We start from the raw sequence: 14,756 nt of genomic DNA on the forward strand, positions 1-14,756 counted from the left end.
ACCGTTGATTTTTTCTCCCTGCTGTAAAATTTTTTTTCCACCAGAGGATATCCTTCTGGCGACACCGTCACCGCCGATCGTGCTTCTTCGTGGGGTGCGCGCGTGAATAGAAAAAGTTGTCAATTTCTTCACGTTTGGTGCTCTCCCTCCTCCTCTCGAACAACGAACGAAGGGAGGGAACAAGGGGCTCCTGCATCAGCTGTGGTGTGGGCGTGCCTCGGGTTTGTCCTCCTGTGAATCGTTTTACCGGCACCATTCGGGCCTCCTTTCAAAAGCGAAGAAAACAAGATACACATCAACTCCGGTGTGTGTGTGTGTGTGTGTGTGTGTGTGCCCACTGTTGTTCAGGTGAGGTTCTCGTTGTTTAGCGCTTCGTGTAGTCCCTGGTTTCCTCGCACCGCCTCACCTCTGCGCTTCTCTGCTTTGTTGAGTTGGTGTTTCTTTTGGGTTCTTGGTGGTGCCGTGTCTGCGCTGTGTCATCAACGTACTGCGTGCTCATCTGCTTTCCAGAGATCGGTGTTGCTCATTTTCGTTACTCTTTTTCCCACCTAAATCATAATCCTATACAGTCCAACCGTGCACCAGAGAAATCAAGTGCGTTCGCGTATAAAGGCGGTGTCTGGGCGCGCGTGTGTGCGTTCATGCATATTTCCTTCGAGAGCGGTCGATTCCATTCCCCGTATTTTTTTTTGTTTGCATAGTTCGTGCCATTGCCGAGTGTTTTCTTGGCTGTTTATCTTTTTTTCGCGGTGGCGGGGGGGTTATCGATTTTTTTGGTCTTCACTGTGTGGGTGTGATTGTGCAAATTTGGTGTCGTGGACTCCATTTTTTCTCTTCTAGGTGTGTTTTATATTTGCGTGGAGAGTAGACGTGGGTCTGCGCTTGTCTACGTCTGGGCTCTGGTGAGTTGCCTCTCCTCATCCCCTCATCTCCTTACCTCGTGGTGGTAGGTGGCGGTGGTGTTGGGCTCGGACATACACACACACACGCACACATATTTATATATTCGTTCATTCATTCGTTCTTTCATTTCCTCCCCTCTTAAGATTTTTTTCAATCTGCTGTGCTTCACTCTTGAGAGGTGATCTTCTGGATCACCCCCCTCCCCTCCCCCCCCTCTTGTACATCATTCCGTTATCGTTTCTTGTTGCGTATTTATTCTATTTTAAAAAAATCATTTTTGTGTCTTTCTTTTGTCGTTTCTTCTTTGTCCCCCTTAGACGGCTTTCATCGAAGTGGTCCCATCATCATCTCTCTTGCACACCAGCGCAGTCAGATAGGTTTCCCTTCTCGCATCTCTCTTTCTTTCTTAGTTTCTTTTTTTCTCTTCTCCCCTCCCCTCCACTCCTCGTTTTTTTTTTCTGGCTGATCTCCGGCCTCCCCCCTTTTTTATTGGCTATTACTCGATTGCGTGTGTGTGTGGGTGTGTGCGTGTGCTTGACGACCCTCCCTCGAGTTTGAGTATTTCCCTCTCTCTTTCTGTCCTCGTTTTTAGTGGGCGCCACACCAACCAGCATCGACTTAGCTCGCGTCAAAACAGTTTTTTTTTTGGTTTCCTGCGCTTAGTTTCTGTAGCAGCGGACTGCGTTTCTCTTCTCACACCGCCCGCTCACGAGCGCACCCGACAGGCGGGACTACACCCCGTGGCTTGCGTGCGTGAGTGGCAGTGAATCAGATTGCCATCATTTTGGTTTCTTTTGAAATTGCCGCTTATCGGAGCATACTTGGCGAACATCCGCACATAACCCCACGCACCACTCTTTTGTGCGGGCTTTGTTGCATCAATTTTTTTTTGTTTTTGCTCTTGTTCCCCCCCTGACTTTCCGTCATCTGCGGTCACGCTAGTGCCCGTCTCATTCTTTGGTCTTCTTTCGGCTCGTATCCCATTCACCACTCATCACATCTCTCCCCGCCGCTTGAGTATTTTTTTTTTCATTTTTTCTACTTGCGTCTTTCTCTTTGTCGTCCACTGTCGCGGTATCCGTCATCGGTGTAAGTGGAGGTTGGTGCCCCTCATTGTCGCGGGAGGTGACGCGTAAAAAAAGGAAAAATAACAAAAAAAAACCGGAGTTTTATCTTTTTTTTCGCGCCGTGCCTCGATCTGCGTGCCTCCGCACCACCGTCGTAGCAGCGTGTAGGTGGGTGGTGCGTTTTATTTGCTTGTTTTTCCCCTTTTTTCCTTTTCGAGCGTTTTTCTGTGTATTTCTGTGTATTTGTGTGTATTTGTGTTGATATTGTTGACGTTGCATGTCTCATCAGGGAGCGATGGAGACAAATAGACCGCTGTCCACAGCGAAGTGGGTCAGTCGACGCGCCCTCGACAGTCAGGCCAGCCATCGCGACAGTGGCGTTGGACTGCCGCACCCGCGCGGCTCCAATGCAGACAACAACCCCAACATAGCTAACCACCACCAGAGTGCAGAAAGGCGCAAGTATGGACACGCACCGGAGGCGGCAATTGCAGCAATCAGTCGTGTGAGTGGGGGTGGCGGTAGTGCTGTCGGCACCGCTTCCACTGCCAACTCGTCGCCTGTACCGTTCCACACAAACGGAGGCGGCGTCACCAACCGTTTTGGCATCTCTGGTGGTGGCAACAGCGGTGTTTGGAGCGGCAACGCCCCCAACTCGAGCTCGACCAACAGCAAGCTCAATCACCACGGTAATGTATGTGGCACAAACACCACCAACATTCACGGACAGCACGGCAGTCTCAATAATAACGGTAATGGTGGTGGCCGTCGCGGATATGGAGGAGTTGGCGGCTACGGAGAGGCAACAGAACCAACAATGCCGCCACCGCCGCGCAGCGTGCAGATGGGGCAGGGTACCTTGTCTGCCCAAGCCGCTGCGGCCACCTCACGGGATTTCATTCCACAGCCCCGCCACGCAAAGGTAAATAGCAGCGCCAGCAGTCACTCCATGAAATCGATGGAGGCATCGCCGCCGCCTGCCAATCAGACTCCTGGTTCGAACGCAGCGCTCCGCTGGGGTGCCAGCGCGACCCCAGCCCAGCGGGGCGCTAACAGCGGTGCAACAAACCCGAGAGCAGCTTCACCGGCTAATGCCCCCGCGACTCACTTTGACGCCCATCTGAAGCTCCCAGTTCCCAAAACAGGCACACGGTCTACGCTCTCCCACGCAGCGGATCGTAGCGGCTTCGAGGCACCCGTTTCTGCAAAAGCGTCGCCAGTTTTCACCACTGTTTCGCCACCGCCCACGAAGGCAGCCTCGACCGCCAAGGCTTGTCTTCTCTCGGCCGTACCAGGTGAAGGTGCCCCAGCCCCCCCGGTCGTTCCACCGTGTTCAATCACCGCTAGCGCAGTGAATGTCGATCCCGCACCCTTTGAGGCATTCAACGTGAGTGAGAAACTCAGCTTTGGCGCTTCCGTCTTGGGCGGATCGTTGCAGTTGCCGTCGTCTGGAATCGAGACGCTGCTCGGGCAGGTGGAGCGCAACACGGAAACGCTGTCGGTTGGGGCACCAGGTGAGCGTGTGATAAGCGGATCGCTGCGGGAGCGGCGCTCAGTGACTGACTGGGGCATCGAGGAGGCAATCCGCACGGTGTTGCCAGGGATGGACGAGGACGACAACTCGGACGACATACAGGGCCCTAATCTCTTGTCAAGCGGCCTCGCAGCCATTACTGGCAGCTGGCACACTTCTGGCGATGTCGAGGTGCAGCCTGCAACCAGCGGCGTCGCTGGCAGCCTTCTTTCTGACTTCCACACATCGTTTGCCGCGTTTTCCTCAGAGCCGGTGGGGCTGTTTCCACAGCCGTCTTTCACTGCCGACGCGTCTTCCAACACGATTGAAAATCTCAGTCGTGCGTTTAGCACTGCGGCCCGCGTGGGCTGTTCCTCATCGACTACATCGCCAGCCACCACGGCAGCAACCCCGCTGCAGCGACCTCCGACTTCGCCTGGGGTGCGCCTGCCACTTCGCACCACGCCTGTCGAGGCAGTGACGATGCCTCCCTCGACGAGAGATTCTGCACACCCGAATGGCAGCTCGTACACGGCTCCAACAACGACGCCGCCGCTGCCGCGGTCTACCAAATTAGAGTCCTCGGTCCGTATAGAAGATCTCTTCCAGGTAGGCGGTCAGGGTGGCAACGGCGAGCTCTTCGCCCTCTATACCCGGTCGCCAACGATAACATCTCCGTGGCACTCTCCTGGGATCGGTGAGGCGGCGACACCCATGGCTCCGGTGAACCGCACGAGCGACACCATAATTCCAAGGCCATCGGGGCACCGGTCGCCGCGCACGAATGTGACTTGGCCAGAGGGATTCCAAGCGATCACATTGAAGGAGGGGAGCATGAGCAGCAACGGTGGGCTAACGACAACCACCGGGAGCGCCGTCACCCCAGCAATGGCACCCAACCGCCAGTCCAACACATCCAGCCACGGTGGCTCGGCGCCCAACACGCCATCGCTGGGAAAGGAGCAGTCGACGCCGCTGTCGGGTAACCGTTCCTCCCAGCCCTACACACCGGGCGCCCCGCGCCCACAGCGGCCGCCCCTCTCTGCACCCGTTGTCAACCGGCAGACCATTGCTCACATATTCCGCGAGTCGCCTCAGTCGCTGCGGCGCAAGGAGCGAATGGAGCACAACCACCACCACACCAGCCAGGCTTTGTGCAAGGATATGCACTGGCCCCCACACGACGAGGCGGACGTCGAGAACATGCTCCGGGATCGCAACGCCACAAAGCTGCTGCGCCACCTCACCATCATCAGCTTCTCACGGCAGCATGTTGGCGGGGTGCAGCAACTCTTCGACACGTGGGCCAAAAACGGCATTCCGGCGCCGGACATGGCCTTCGGCGCGTACTACTACTACGTGAAGGAGAAGAGTGAGAAGCTGTTGTGCATGAAGCACAACGGCCGCGGCGCTTCACCAGGCCACGGCTACGGACGGTGCGATTTTGAGACTCGCCGCCCGTACAGCACGTGCCGCTACGAGCACGTGTGTCTCTTTTGCCGTTCGAAGGAGCACGGCTGGTTCGAGGAGGGCAAATGTCAAGGTTACCAGCAGCTGCTGACTGAGATGGAGGACTTGGGTGTCACTGAGGAGGACATTGTGACGCTACTGAACGCGATGGAGAGGCCTGCGAAACCCGTGCGGTTCCGGTAGAACCCTTCCCCCCCACACACACACACACACGTTGAGGGGAGGGAGGGGGGGGGCACATAGATATCCAGAGGCGGGGTGTGTTGTAATTTTCCAGCGCATGGTGTGGGAATCTTTTTTCATCTATTTTGATCTCCCCATGCATTCCTGATTTCACACGTACCTTGACATTTATCATTGTCCTTCTGGACTCTGTGCGTGTGTGTGTGTGTGTCTTGGAATTGAACGATGGGTGCAGCTGTGACAGTAGTGGACTCTCTCGGGCTTCGTCGTCCCCACCCCCTCGTTTCCTCAACACCCTCTTTTCCGCTTCATGTTGTCGCATCGATGTACGCCTCCTCGCTTTTTTTTTACTGTTTTTACTTTGCGAGTTCTGCGCTACCCTGAGAGAAATTTGCTGCGGCACGAGAGCCAACACACTCTCACACACACACACACACACACACACACACGTTTACATGCACACACACAAAAAAAAAACGATTCTGTAAAGGAGGCTTGTTCTAAGGCGAACATCTACGCTCTCCCTTTTTTGTGTTTTTCTCTCAGAGCCGCGGCGCGTGTCTGTTTTTGCGACACGCTCAATTCACTAGTAGTAGTACTAACACTACTGCTCCCCCCTCCCCCCCAAAAAAGAAAAACAACTATGGGCATCGGTTGCGCACTTCTGCGCTGCTTCACTAATGTTTGCTCCTGGGCACTGCTCTAGTATCCATCTATATATTTTGTTTTTGCTGCTTTTCTTTCTCCAAACTCCTTTCAACGTCTTGTCGACTTCCGATGTGCCGATTGTTGTTTTTTTTATCTATCAAGCCACCCACCCACTTTTTCTCCCTCTTCATCTTTCTCTCTCTCGGTGTGTGTGTATGTGTGTGTGTGTGTGTCTGAGTCTGTGCTGTGTGAATGCATTCGTTTTCTCTCTTTTTCTTCTGAGAATGTAACGGATTCCCGCGTCTTTTCTTCAGGCGTGCGTATGCTTGTTGATGTGGGTCTGTGGTGAGCACAGCTAGCGTCGACACATAGTGTGCTGTCACTTGCGTATATATGTGCGTGTATATGCACGTGTATATTCGCCTCTGCGCACCAGTCAATGTGTGGAGGCATTTCAAATGGGTTTCCGTAGATGTTTCCGCTACTTGTTGGTCCAAGACGTGCCTTTAGCCGCTTTCTCAGGCTTCTGTTTCGGCGACTTTCTCTTAGTCTTTTTGTGTCATGAGGGCTTCCCCCGATGGGTCTTCTCGTGTGCTCGTGCGGACGTCAACCTCTTCCCTCTTTTTTTTTTTTGATTTCGTTGTCCCCTCCTGTTCTTTTGTGTAGTGGTGCTTCGCAATGACAATGTCGCTGTGGTTGAAGATTGTGTTCCTCGCCGGGCTCTAACTTATGTTCCTTGACATTATGATACACTAGACTGCAGGACTCGGGTGAGGCGTAGCACAGATATACGTGTATTGCCCCCCCCCCTTTGAGCCCGCCTGTTTTCTGTAATGTGTGCGCTCTGGTGATCTGGGCAGCTTTTATTTTCATGGGGCTTTCTCCGCGTTGACGTTTCTCTTTCTCTCGCTCTTTCTCTGCGAGGGTTTCTCCGCATTTACCGCTGTTTGTGTCATGTTGCGCGTTGAGTGCTGATGTTTCTATTTCCTTTCCCAGCTGCCCTCTCTCTATTCCGCCTTCCCCCCCTCCCTTCCCCTCCCCTCTCCTCCCCTCCCTTGAAAAAAAAACAATATGTATGTTGCCATCTGTTCTCTCTACTTTTTTTTCAGAGTTTTTCCCCGCTCTGCCGCTTTGTGACGCTTTGCCTATGCTCTACGACTCTTTTATGTTCTTTTATGTCTGTTTGCTTGTTCTACGCGCGTGTCTGTGAGGTGCCTCGCCAGCTCCTCACTTCACCTCACCTTACCTCTCTTCCATGCCCTCTACCTTGTTTCTCCGCACTCCCCCTCATCTCTTTCCCCCGTGATGCGCCCAAGAAGACTGGGGAAAAATGTTGAGCGACACGCTAGCAACAAAAAAAAAAAACAACAATTGAAGAGCCAGAACACGTTATTGGGCACGCAATCGTGTGATCACAGAGAGAGAGGGAATCTGTTTACTTTTCCTCCAGCAAGGGTTTGTCGGTGGTGACGCTGCTTTCTCACTCATAGTGCTGCGTGGGTCACCTTGACTGGGCTACTCTGCTCTCTCTCACTTTACCTCATCCAATGTTGGAGACGCGCAAGCGCAGTCCAGACTAGCCGCTTCGAGCCGACAAGATCCTCCAACACTCGTACTTCACCACCACGACTTCCACACTTCTCCCTTTCTCTGCTTCCCCCCTCCTCCCTCCCTCCCTCCCTCTCCACACTGCACATGGTTCAGCATTTGTTTTTTGTCGGTTCCCAGGCGCGCGTGTGTGTGTGTCAGTGAGCTCGTCTCTCTCTCTCTCTCTCTCACTTTCTTTCTTCGCAGTACTAATCGGTTCAGGTGATCGCGCGCATCTCTTCAAGGCTGCTGCTTTCTTGGCTCGCTACCTTTTCGTTTTCATTGCCCCCTTTGCCGATGTCCAAATTTGGGGCATCTGCCGTTGAGCCTCTGCATGGCAGGGAGTCGGGCGGCGATGTCCCGGGCAGCATGAGTGCGCTCATCAAGAAACTCCACCCGCTATACACCGAGCGCGTGCGGCCGCTGGAGGAGATGTATAGCTTCGACATTTTTAGGCCAAACTGGTTTGAGGAGACGATGCAGAACGAGCGTCCCTTCGTTACGCTGTTTGGCCCTTGGTCAGCAGGCAAGACCACCTTTATCAACTACCTCTTGCAGAGTAACTACTTGTGGACTGGACCGCAGCCGACAACAGCGGAGTTCACGGTGGTGATGAAAGGCCAAGAACCAGGTCCGATTGACGGCCAGGCGCTAGCCAACTCGAAGGCCTTGCCCTTCAAGGGTCTACTCGAGTTTGGCGAGTCCTTCATCAGCAACCTCAAGGGCTTTCAGGTGCCCCATCCACTTCTGGAGCGGGTCACTCTCATCGACACTCCTGGCGTGCTGGAGAGTGCCAGTGGCATACACCAGCGCAGATACGACTACGTGAAAGTCTGCCGCTGGTTCGCCGAGCGAAGCGACTTGATCTTCGTCTTTTTCGATCCAAGCAAGCTCTCCGCCGGTGCGGAGCTTCGCCATCTCTTCCAAACGTCGTTCAAGGGAGTTGAAGGTCGTCTGCGCCTTGTGCTGAACAAGGCCGACACGATCTCCACCCAGGAGCTCATGCGTGTTTACGGCAGTTTGTTCTGGAACCTGTCGAACTTCATCAACACCACGGAGCCACCGCGCGTGTACGTTGGAAGTTTTTGGGATCGGCCGTACAATCCGAGCTCCTTTTCTCTTCTCTTTGCCGAGGAGAAGGCGGACTTGCTCCGTGAGTTGCTGGAGGTGATACCGCAGCAGGCCAAGGATAAGAAGATCGCTTCACTCCTTCGGCGGGCCAAGGAGGTGCTCGTCCACGCCGCCATCATCGGCGGTATCCGATCTGAGTTGCCAGCGATTTTTGGAAAGGACAAAGCGAAGAAGAAGGCGAGGGAACAGCTCTCAATTCGCTACGAGAGCATCGGCGCCAGGTTCAAGATGAACCACCGGGACTTTCCACCGGTGCAGGCGTATCAGGCCTTTATGGAACGCTTTGATGTCGAGAAGTTCCCGTCTCTGAAAAAAGCGGAGAAAGCCGGCCTCATCCGTGGCATTCAAGAGCTAATTGATACGATCCTCCCATCCATGCTGCGGCCAGTGCGCAGCACCTCTGCGGCGAATCCGTTTGACGCGCATGAGCGGCAGAACTTGCTAAACATGTACCGAGACCAGGTGCGCTTGCAGTTTGATGGACATCCTGGCGTCCAGGACAGCTCAGACATCCTTGCCCCAACCGTACGCCAGGTCGTCTCCGCCTCGGCGAGACCGAAATCATCGTGGACTCCGGCGGCTGCCCCCACATCGAACTCTACCTCTCAGCTAGACTCCAGCCCCGCGAGCACAGCGCCTGCTGTGTTGCCCTCTACGTCGCCTTCCCCCGCAGTGGCTGCTGCATCCACTTATTCCCACGTCCCACTGCCGCCGTCTCAGTCGCCTGACATGCAAGCAATGATGGCAATGATGCAGGGGATCATGGCACATCCGCCGCAGAAACATAATGAGCGGCCAGACCAACAGCAGAGCAGTTATCCACTCATGATGTCGACAAGCGTGCGCGCGGCGCCGTCTTCAGCAGCACCACCGCCGGAGGTAAATTTCGCTGAGTCCTCTATCACCTCAACCCCCAAAGTGGCGGACAGTGACGACGATCTGTTCCCACCCACGGAGATACCTTCAACCAACTTACCTCTCAACAGCGCCCCCGGTGTCAGCATGTGGGTTAACGAGGATGTATCAAAGCCAATGAAGTGACCCAAGTCCTGCGCTTACTGTGAATCACAAGCCCTTCTCTCTGCTTTCTTTGCTTGCTCTTGCACCCCACTCCGCCCTTTCGACGGTGAGGATCAGTGGCTTGTTGCTCTGCACACTTTTATCAATACCGTGCGCGTGTTTGCCTGTCGGCACGCGGACCTTCCCTCCTCTATTCTCCCTTCTCCCCTCCCCCCTCTTTGGGCTGCATGTTGGTTTGTACAGTGGCTGTGGTCGGCTCCCTCTCGCCGGTCTTCACCACCCCATTTTTTCGGTGCCAGCACCACCTTGTACTGTGACATGAGGTGCATGCCATGTTGAGGAGGATTGGGAGGGGGGAGGCGGAAGTGGTGTTGTGCTCCGTTGCCTTCTTCCACTGTTCCCCTCTTCCCCTCTTCCCCCCGCCCCTTCACCCCCCAGGCAGCGCCTTTTCTTTCGTGGGCGCCTCCATTTGCGTTGTTTTTTTTTCCCCTTGTTTTTACTTTTTTTTGGTCTTCTGCAGTGCAACATATATCCGCGGCGGCTTGGCTTGATGCTGTCCGAAGCTGAAGAGCGCCTGTCTGCTGTCCGTACTCTATTGAGAGGACCCTCAGCGCAGGGCGTACACTAGGTCTACCATTCCTGCCTCTTCCATTCCCCCTTCCCTCTCCTTCCCAATCAATAACAACAAAAGGAAGCCAGCTAGAGAGAGAGGCGGAGGGAGGGGAGGGGAGGGGAGTGGGGGAGGGAGTGGGATGCAACTGACCTTGATGAAACATTTATATTACAATACACATGCTTTGTGGCCTCACTACGATTTTCGATGGAGGAAAAGTTGCGCACACATACGCACGCACACAAATGACGTACAGAGAAAACGAAAAAGAGTTTAAAGTGTCACTGACATCACGTGTTTGGTGCTGCTTTTGCTTCGTCCACGGTGCGCACAAGGCAAGTGTGAGGGGCAGCGATCTAGAGAAACAAAAGAAGGAGCGACCATAGCCCTCCTCCCTCCTCCTCCCCCCTCCCCTGGATGATTTGCGTAAATTGCTCACTTGTTCTCACCTTGGTAATGCATCTCTCTTTTAAATTTACTTTTCGCTTGAGCGTGTCAAGACACATATCCGAAAACTCAGGTGCTGTTGCCTCCTCCCCTCTCCAACAGAGAATTCTCGACAGTGGCGTGCATTTTTGCGCCTCGGACCGCGACAACCGAACCACCGCCCAGAGTACATCAGAACCACCTCGACCTCGGCATCCTGCGGCTACGCCCCGTCTCATCTAATTTCACCTGCAGCATACGAAACTAATTAGATGCAAGGCTACTCTGCTCGATATTGTGTGAGGCGACGTCAGTTCCTCGGCACTGCTCTTTGCATGGCCGCGTTGCCCTACTGCCACGAGTAGAGATGCCGCCGAAGCGGTGTGTGTGGACGAGGGCCGATCGCGCTTGTTTATATCTTTTGTGGAGTGCTTCTCAGTGATGGCCGCTGTTGATTCTAGAAGAAGCTCTGTGAATGTGGTGACTACCGGTGTCCCCCTACCCCTCCCCCCCACCCACCCACCCCCTTGTGGGCTTCAGCTTTCCCCCACCGTCCTCTTTTTTTTTGTTAAAATTAGTTCGGTTGGGCCACAACGAATGGCAGTGCATACCAAACCATAGTCGACAAGCGGTATGAGGCGAAGAGCGAAGAAAAATGGATGTCTCTGGTCATTTCCACAGGCTCGTTTGCACGCACCTTATTTGGCATGAGGTGAGGCGCGCACAGTGGCGTGGCACTCCATCGATACCAACAGTGCTGCCGCATCGACGTGTGTGTGTCAGCGGCCCAGTAAGCAGGTCTGAGCGGCATACCGCACGCCAGCCGCCGTGGCAAGCGCACGCGCGCGCTTCCCCGAGCCCTTCATGGTTTCTCGGGGCATTGCTTGGGAATGATCTCCGCGCACACACATACGTATATATACGTGTATATGTTGAATCCCTGTTGCCTACCTGTCTTGTCTCCTCTTCACTCCAACCTCCCCTCCACATCCTCCTTTTCTTCCCCCCTCTTCCTCTTCCTCTTCCTCTGCCTTCTCTTTCTCTTCTCCACTCGGTGCGTACGTGTGTGAATTGACGTGCGCTCGCAGTGTAGTTGGAAGAAGAAAAAAAAAGGGGAGCAGCACAGCGTCATTTTTTCCCCATACTTTCCGCGTTTTATTTGATTTGATATCTACATATCCACATATCTACATATATTGCCTCTATAGTGATAGCGCTAAGTAGTTGTTTGCTGTATCGCGCGTCACATATTTTCAAGATTGGCGAACAGAGCGGCACACAGACACGCGAACCCGTACCTCCACCGACTTCACTCCTCTTTCTCAGACGACAGGCGCACACACTTGCCCAGATTTGTTCCTGAACTTCCTACGGGGACAAGGAGTCGTTGAATCAGTTCCCGGGGAGTGTTGCTTCACAGATAACGAGGAAGAGTCCCCCCCCCCTCCCTCCCTCTACAGGAGCACACACACACACATATATATATATATATATAAATATATATAAATATATTGGTGTATATATATATATATATAAATATATTGGTGTATATATATATATATATATAAATATACACACGTCTATAAGAGCGCGTCTTACACCAAAAGGCGGTGGAGTAAATAACACGCACGTGTCGATCGCTGCGCAACACACATCCCTCGCCACTTATCATCCCAGTCTTCGCCTGCATCTCCCCCCTTCCTCGTGTTGTTTCTCCCCACCGGTGGTTCTTGACCTTGGAAATTGCTTCTCTCTCCCCCGGCTCGCACGCCTGCGCTTGCGCACCTCCTCACATCGCTGCCGTTCTCCACACTGATTTTTTTTTTTGATTCCCTGTATTTGTTTTTTCTAGTTTCTTTTTTTTTCTTGAATTCAAGCGGGTCCTTCTGCAACCACTTTTTACTACATTCGCTCTTGTTGAGTTGCTTCCGTTCGTTGCTCTTCGCCGCGGCCACCGACGGTTGCCTGATTACATGAAGTCCAACGTCGAGGCTGCTGTCCCCGTGGTGGGGGGGGCCTACCAGGGTGATGGCGTGATGGCGACTGGAGCGAGCACGAGCGAGCCAATGCAGCTGGTGTTCAACCGCACACAGAAGCGGCTGCCTGTATTACGAGAAAACATGATGATGTACGAAATGAAGATGCTGCAAGTGATGGAGGATCTGCGCACACTGACGATGGAGGTGGACGCGCTTCGGGAGCATTACGAGGAGGCGCTCCAGGAGAAGCTGTACATTGAGAACCTCGCGGCGCAGGCCGAGAGGCGCGTGCAGGATGTGACAGAAATTGTGGATCGCTATGTCGATGTCAAAGATGCCGTGGTAGCTAGCGACGGCTTCACGTATGAGCGGGAGACCATCTCGTCCTACATCGACGGGTGCAAAGAGGCTGGCGGCACGCCGACATCGTACCAGACTGAGAAACCGCTGACCTCGTTGTTGATTCCCAATCGGTCTCTGAAGACGTTGGTGGATCGCTTGGTGACGTTGCAGAAGGCGGAGCCGGCGCAGCCTGCGCAGCCGGCGCAGGCAGACCGCTCCACCATGCACAACCACTCGAAGCCGACGGCAGCAGGTCGCGCAGGTCACACTTCTGGCCACCATTATGATGGGTCCCGACGCACTGTGCACAGCGGTGGGAAAGACAACACCGCCCCTGTCGAACTGAACGCCAAGGGGGAGCGGGTGCACCCGTGCCTTCGTGTGTACGGATACTGCAATTACAACGACAGTTGCGCGTACGCCAAGTATCCGTTTGATGCATGTTTATCAAATCTCAAAAACAAGTGCCGCTTCAAGAACCAGTGCCATGAACGACATGTCGAGTTCCGCGGCCCTTTAGATAGCAACGGTAACTCTACGTCCTCGATCCAGTGGCCCAGCCATGAGAAGACATCTCCCGAGACCATGGGGGAAACGAATAGGTAGAACCCATGTTTATCTTTGGCTCTCCCTTCCTCCTCCTGCCATCCACAAACGCAGGGTCCTCATCCATCAAATAAAAAGCGGTAGGATGCGACGGCAGGGATCATGAGCGCAATGGTCTGGCTAGTGCACCACTGTTTTCTTGTTTTTTTTTCTCTTTGGTGCTCATTTTTGTTTTCTTTATCACATGGGTCTCTCTCTTTGTGTAATGGGGCTACTCTCGCTTTTTCCCCTCATACCTCGGTTGCTTGTTGTGGTCTGTTGTCCTGTGGGTGTGTTCATGCCCCCTCCCCCAAATGCCTGTCTGTCTATCGCTGTGCCTCGTAACAATCGGAAATGGTTGGCGCTCTCACTCTCATTATTGCCTTGCCGTCTCCACACACTCTTTGCCTCTGTTGTCATCTTCTCTCCCCCTTCCTTTGGCCTTCCCGTCCCTACTCTACCGTCTTGCGTTCCACTCTCTCTGATCTCTGTCTTTTTTTTTTCTCCACTCCCTCGATTCTTCTTCCTTTATGCTCCCTTTGTGGTTCTTCGATCTCCCATGGGCACCGCAGCTGGTGTTCCCCCCCTCCCCCCCCTCCCCCATGGCTTCTCCCTCCTCTCTCTCTTCTTTCCCTCTGTTCTTGTACCGTATTCATGACGCTGCAGGCCTTCTCTCTTTCTCCTTCACTACTTCACTCTTTTTTTTTGTTATTGTTATCATCGTTGTGAACTATTAACATTGACGCTTTCGCATTATTCACTTCAAATCTACTGTGACTATATTTGCTGTTCTTAATGTGTGCTGGTGAGCAGCTGGCCGCGCCGTCAAATACACGTAGTGGTCGTGGTGGCGCTGGTGTTTCCGGGCGGATCGTTTTTTTTTGCCAACGATAACAGTGTGATGAAGGGGTAGTGTGAGATCTTTTGGGAGGGACGGTCGGGGAGGAGGAAGGGAGGGGCAAGATTTGTGCATGCACTGTTACTCACGCAGATTCGTTTGTTGATTGTGTATTTTTCATCTTCACGCCAAACGTTCCCCTCTTTGCTTGTTTGCTATTGTGTGTGTGTGTGTGTGTGTGTTCACTCTTTTCTGTGTTTGTTGTTGATTCATATTTTTGCGGACTTTGTACGTGTTTCTCCAAGGCTCCCTCCTCCCCCCCCCTCCACACGTCTCTTCGCTTCGTTCTCTGCACGGGGAAAAAGAAGGAAAACAAAACGGCCCGGACATCTTCGCTATTTTTGCTGAATGGCATCGTGTGGTGCCTTTTTGCTGCTTCCAATCCATAGCT

The 14,756-nt window shown here is 53.6% G+C and overlaps 3 protein-coding genes across 3 annotated transcripts; all 3 read left to right on the forward strand.

Annotated features, from left to right (window-relative positions):
* Nucleotides 1-2,247: 2,247 nt before the first annotated feature.
* JKF63_05747 (uncharacterized protein) lies at nt 2,248-5,136 on the forward strand (the record flags this gene model as incomplete). The annotated part of the gene is made up of 1 exon (XM_067901701.1): nt 2,248-5,136. One exon carries the CDS (start codon nt 2,248-2,250, stop codon nt 5,134-5,136), a length of 2,889 nt encoding a protein of 962 aa, XP_067757727.1.
* A 2,532-nt stretch (nt 5,137-7,668) lies between these two features.
* JKF63_05748 (uncharacterized protein) lies at nt 7,669-9,543 on the forward strand (the record flags this gene model as incomplete). Its single annotated transcript, XM_067901702.1, has 1 exon — nt 7,669-9,543. The coding sequence occupies one exon, from the start codon at nt 7,669-7,671 to the stop codon at nt 9,541-9,543; it is 1,875 nt and encodes a 624-aa protein (XP_067757728.1).
* A 2,991-nt stretch (nt 9,544-12,534) lies between these two features.
* On the forward strand, nt 12,535-13,488 carry JKF63_05749 (uncharacterized protein; the record flags this gene model as incomplete). Its single annotated transcript, XM_067901703.1, has 1 exon — nt 12,535-13,488. One exon carries the CDS (start codon nt 12,535-12,537, stop codon nt 13,486-13,488), a length of 954 nt encoding a protein of 317 aa, XP_067757729.1.
* Nucleotides 13,489-14,756: the final 1,268 nt, after the last annotated feature.

The sequence above is a fragment of the Porcisia hertigi genome, chromosome 19 (genome assembly GCF_017918235.1).
Source record: "Porcisia hertigi strain C119 chromosome 19, whole genome shotgun sequence".
Taxonomy (NCBI): Eukaryota; Euglenozoa; class Kinetoplastea; order Trypanosomatida; family Trypanosomatidae; genus Porcisia; species Porcisia hertigi.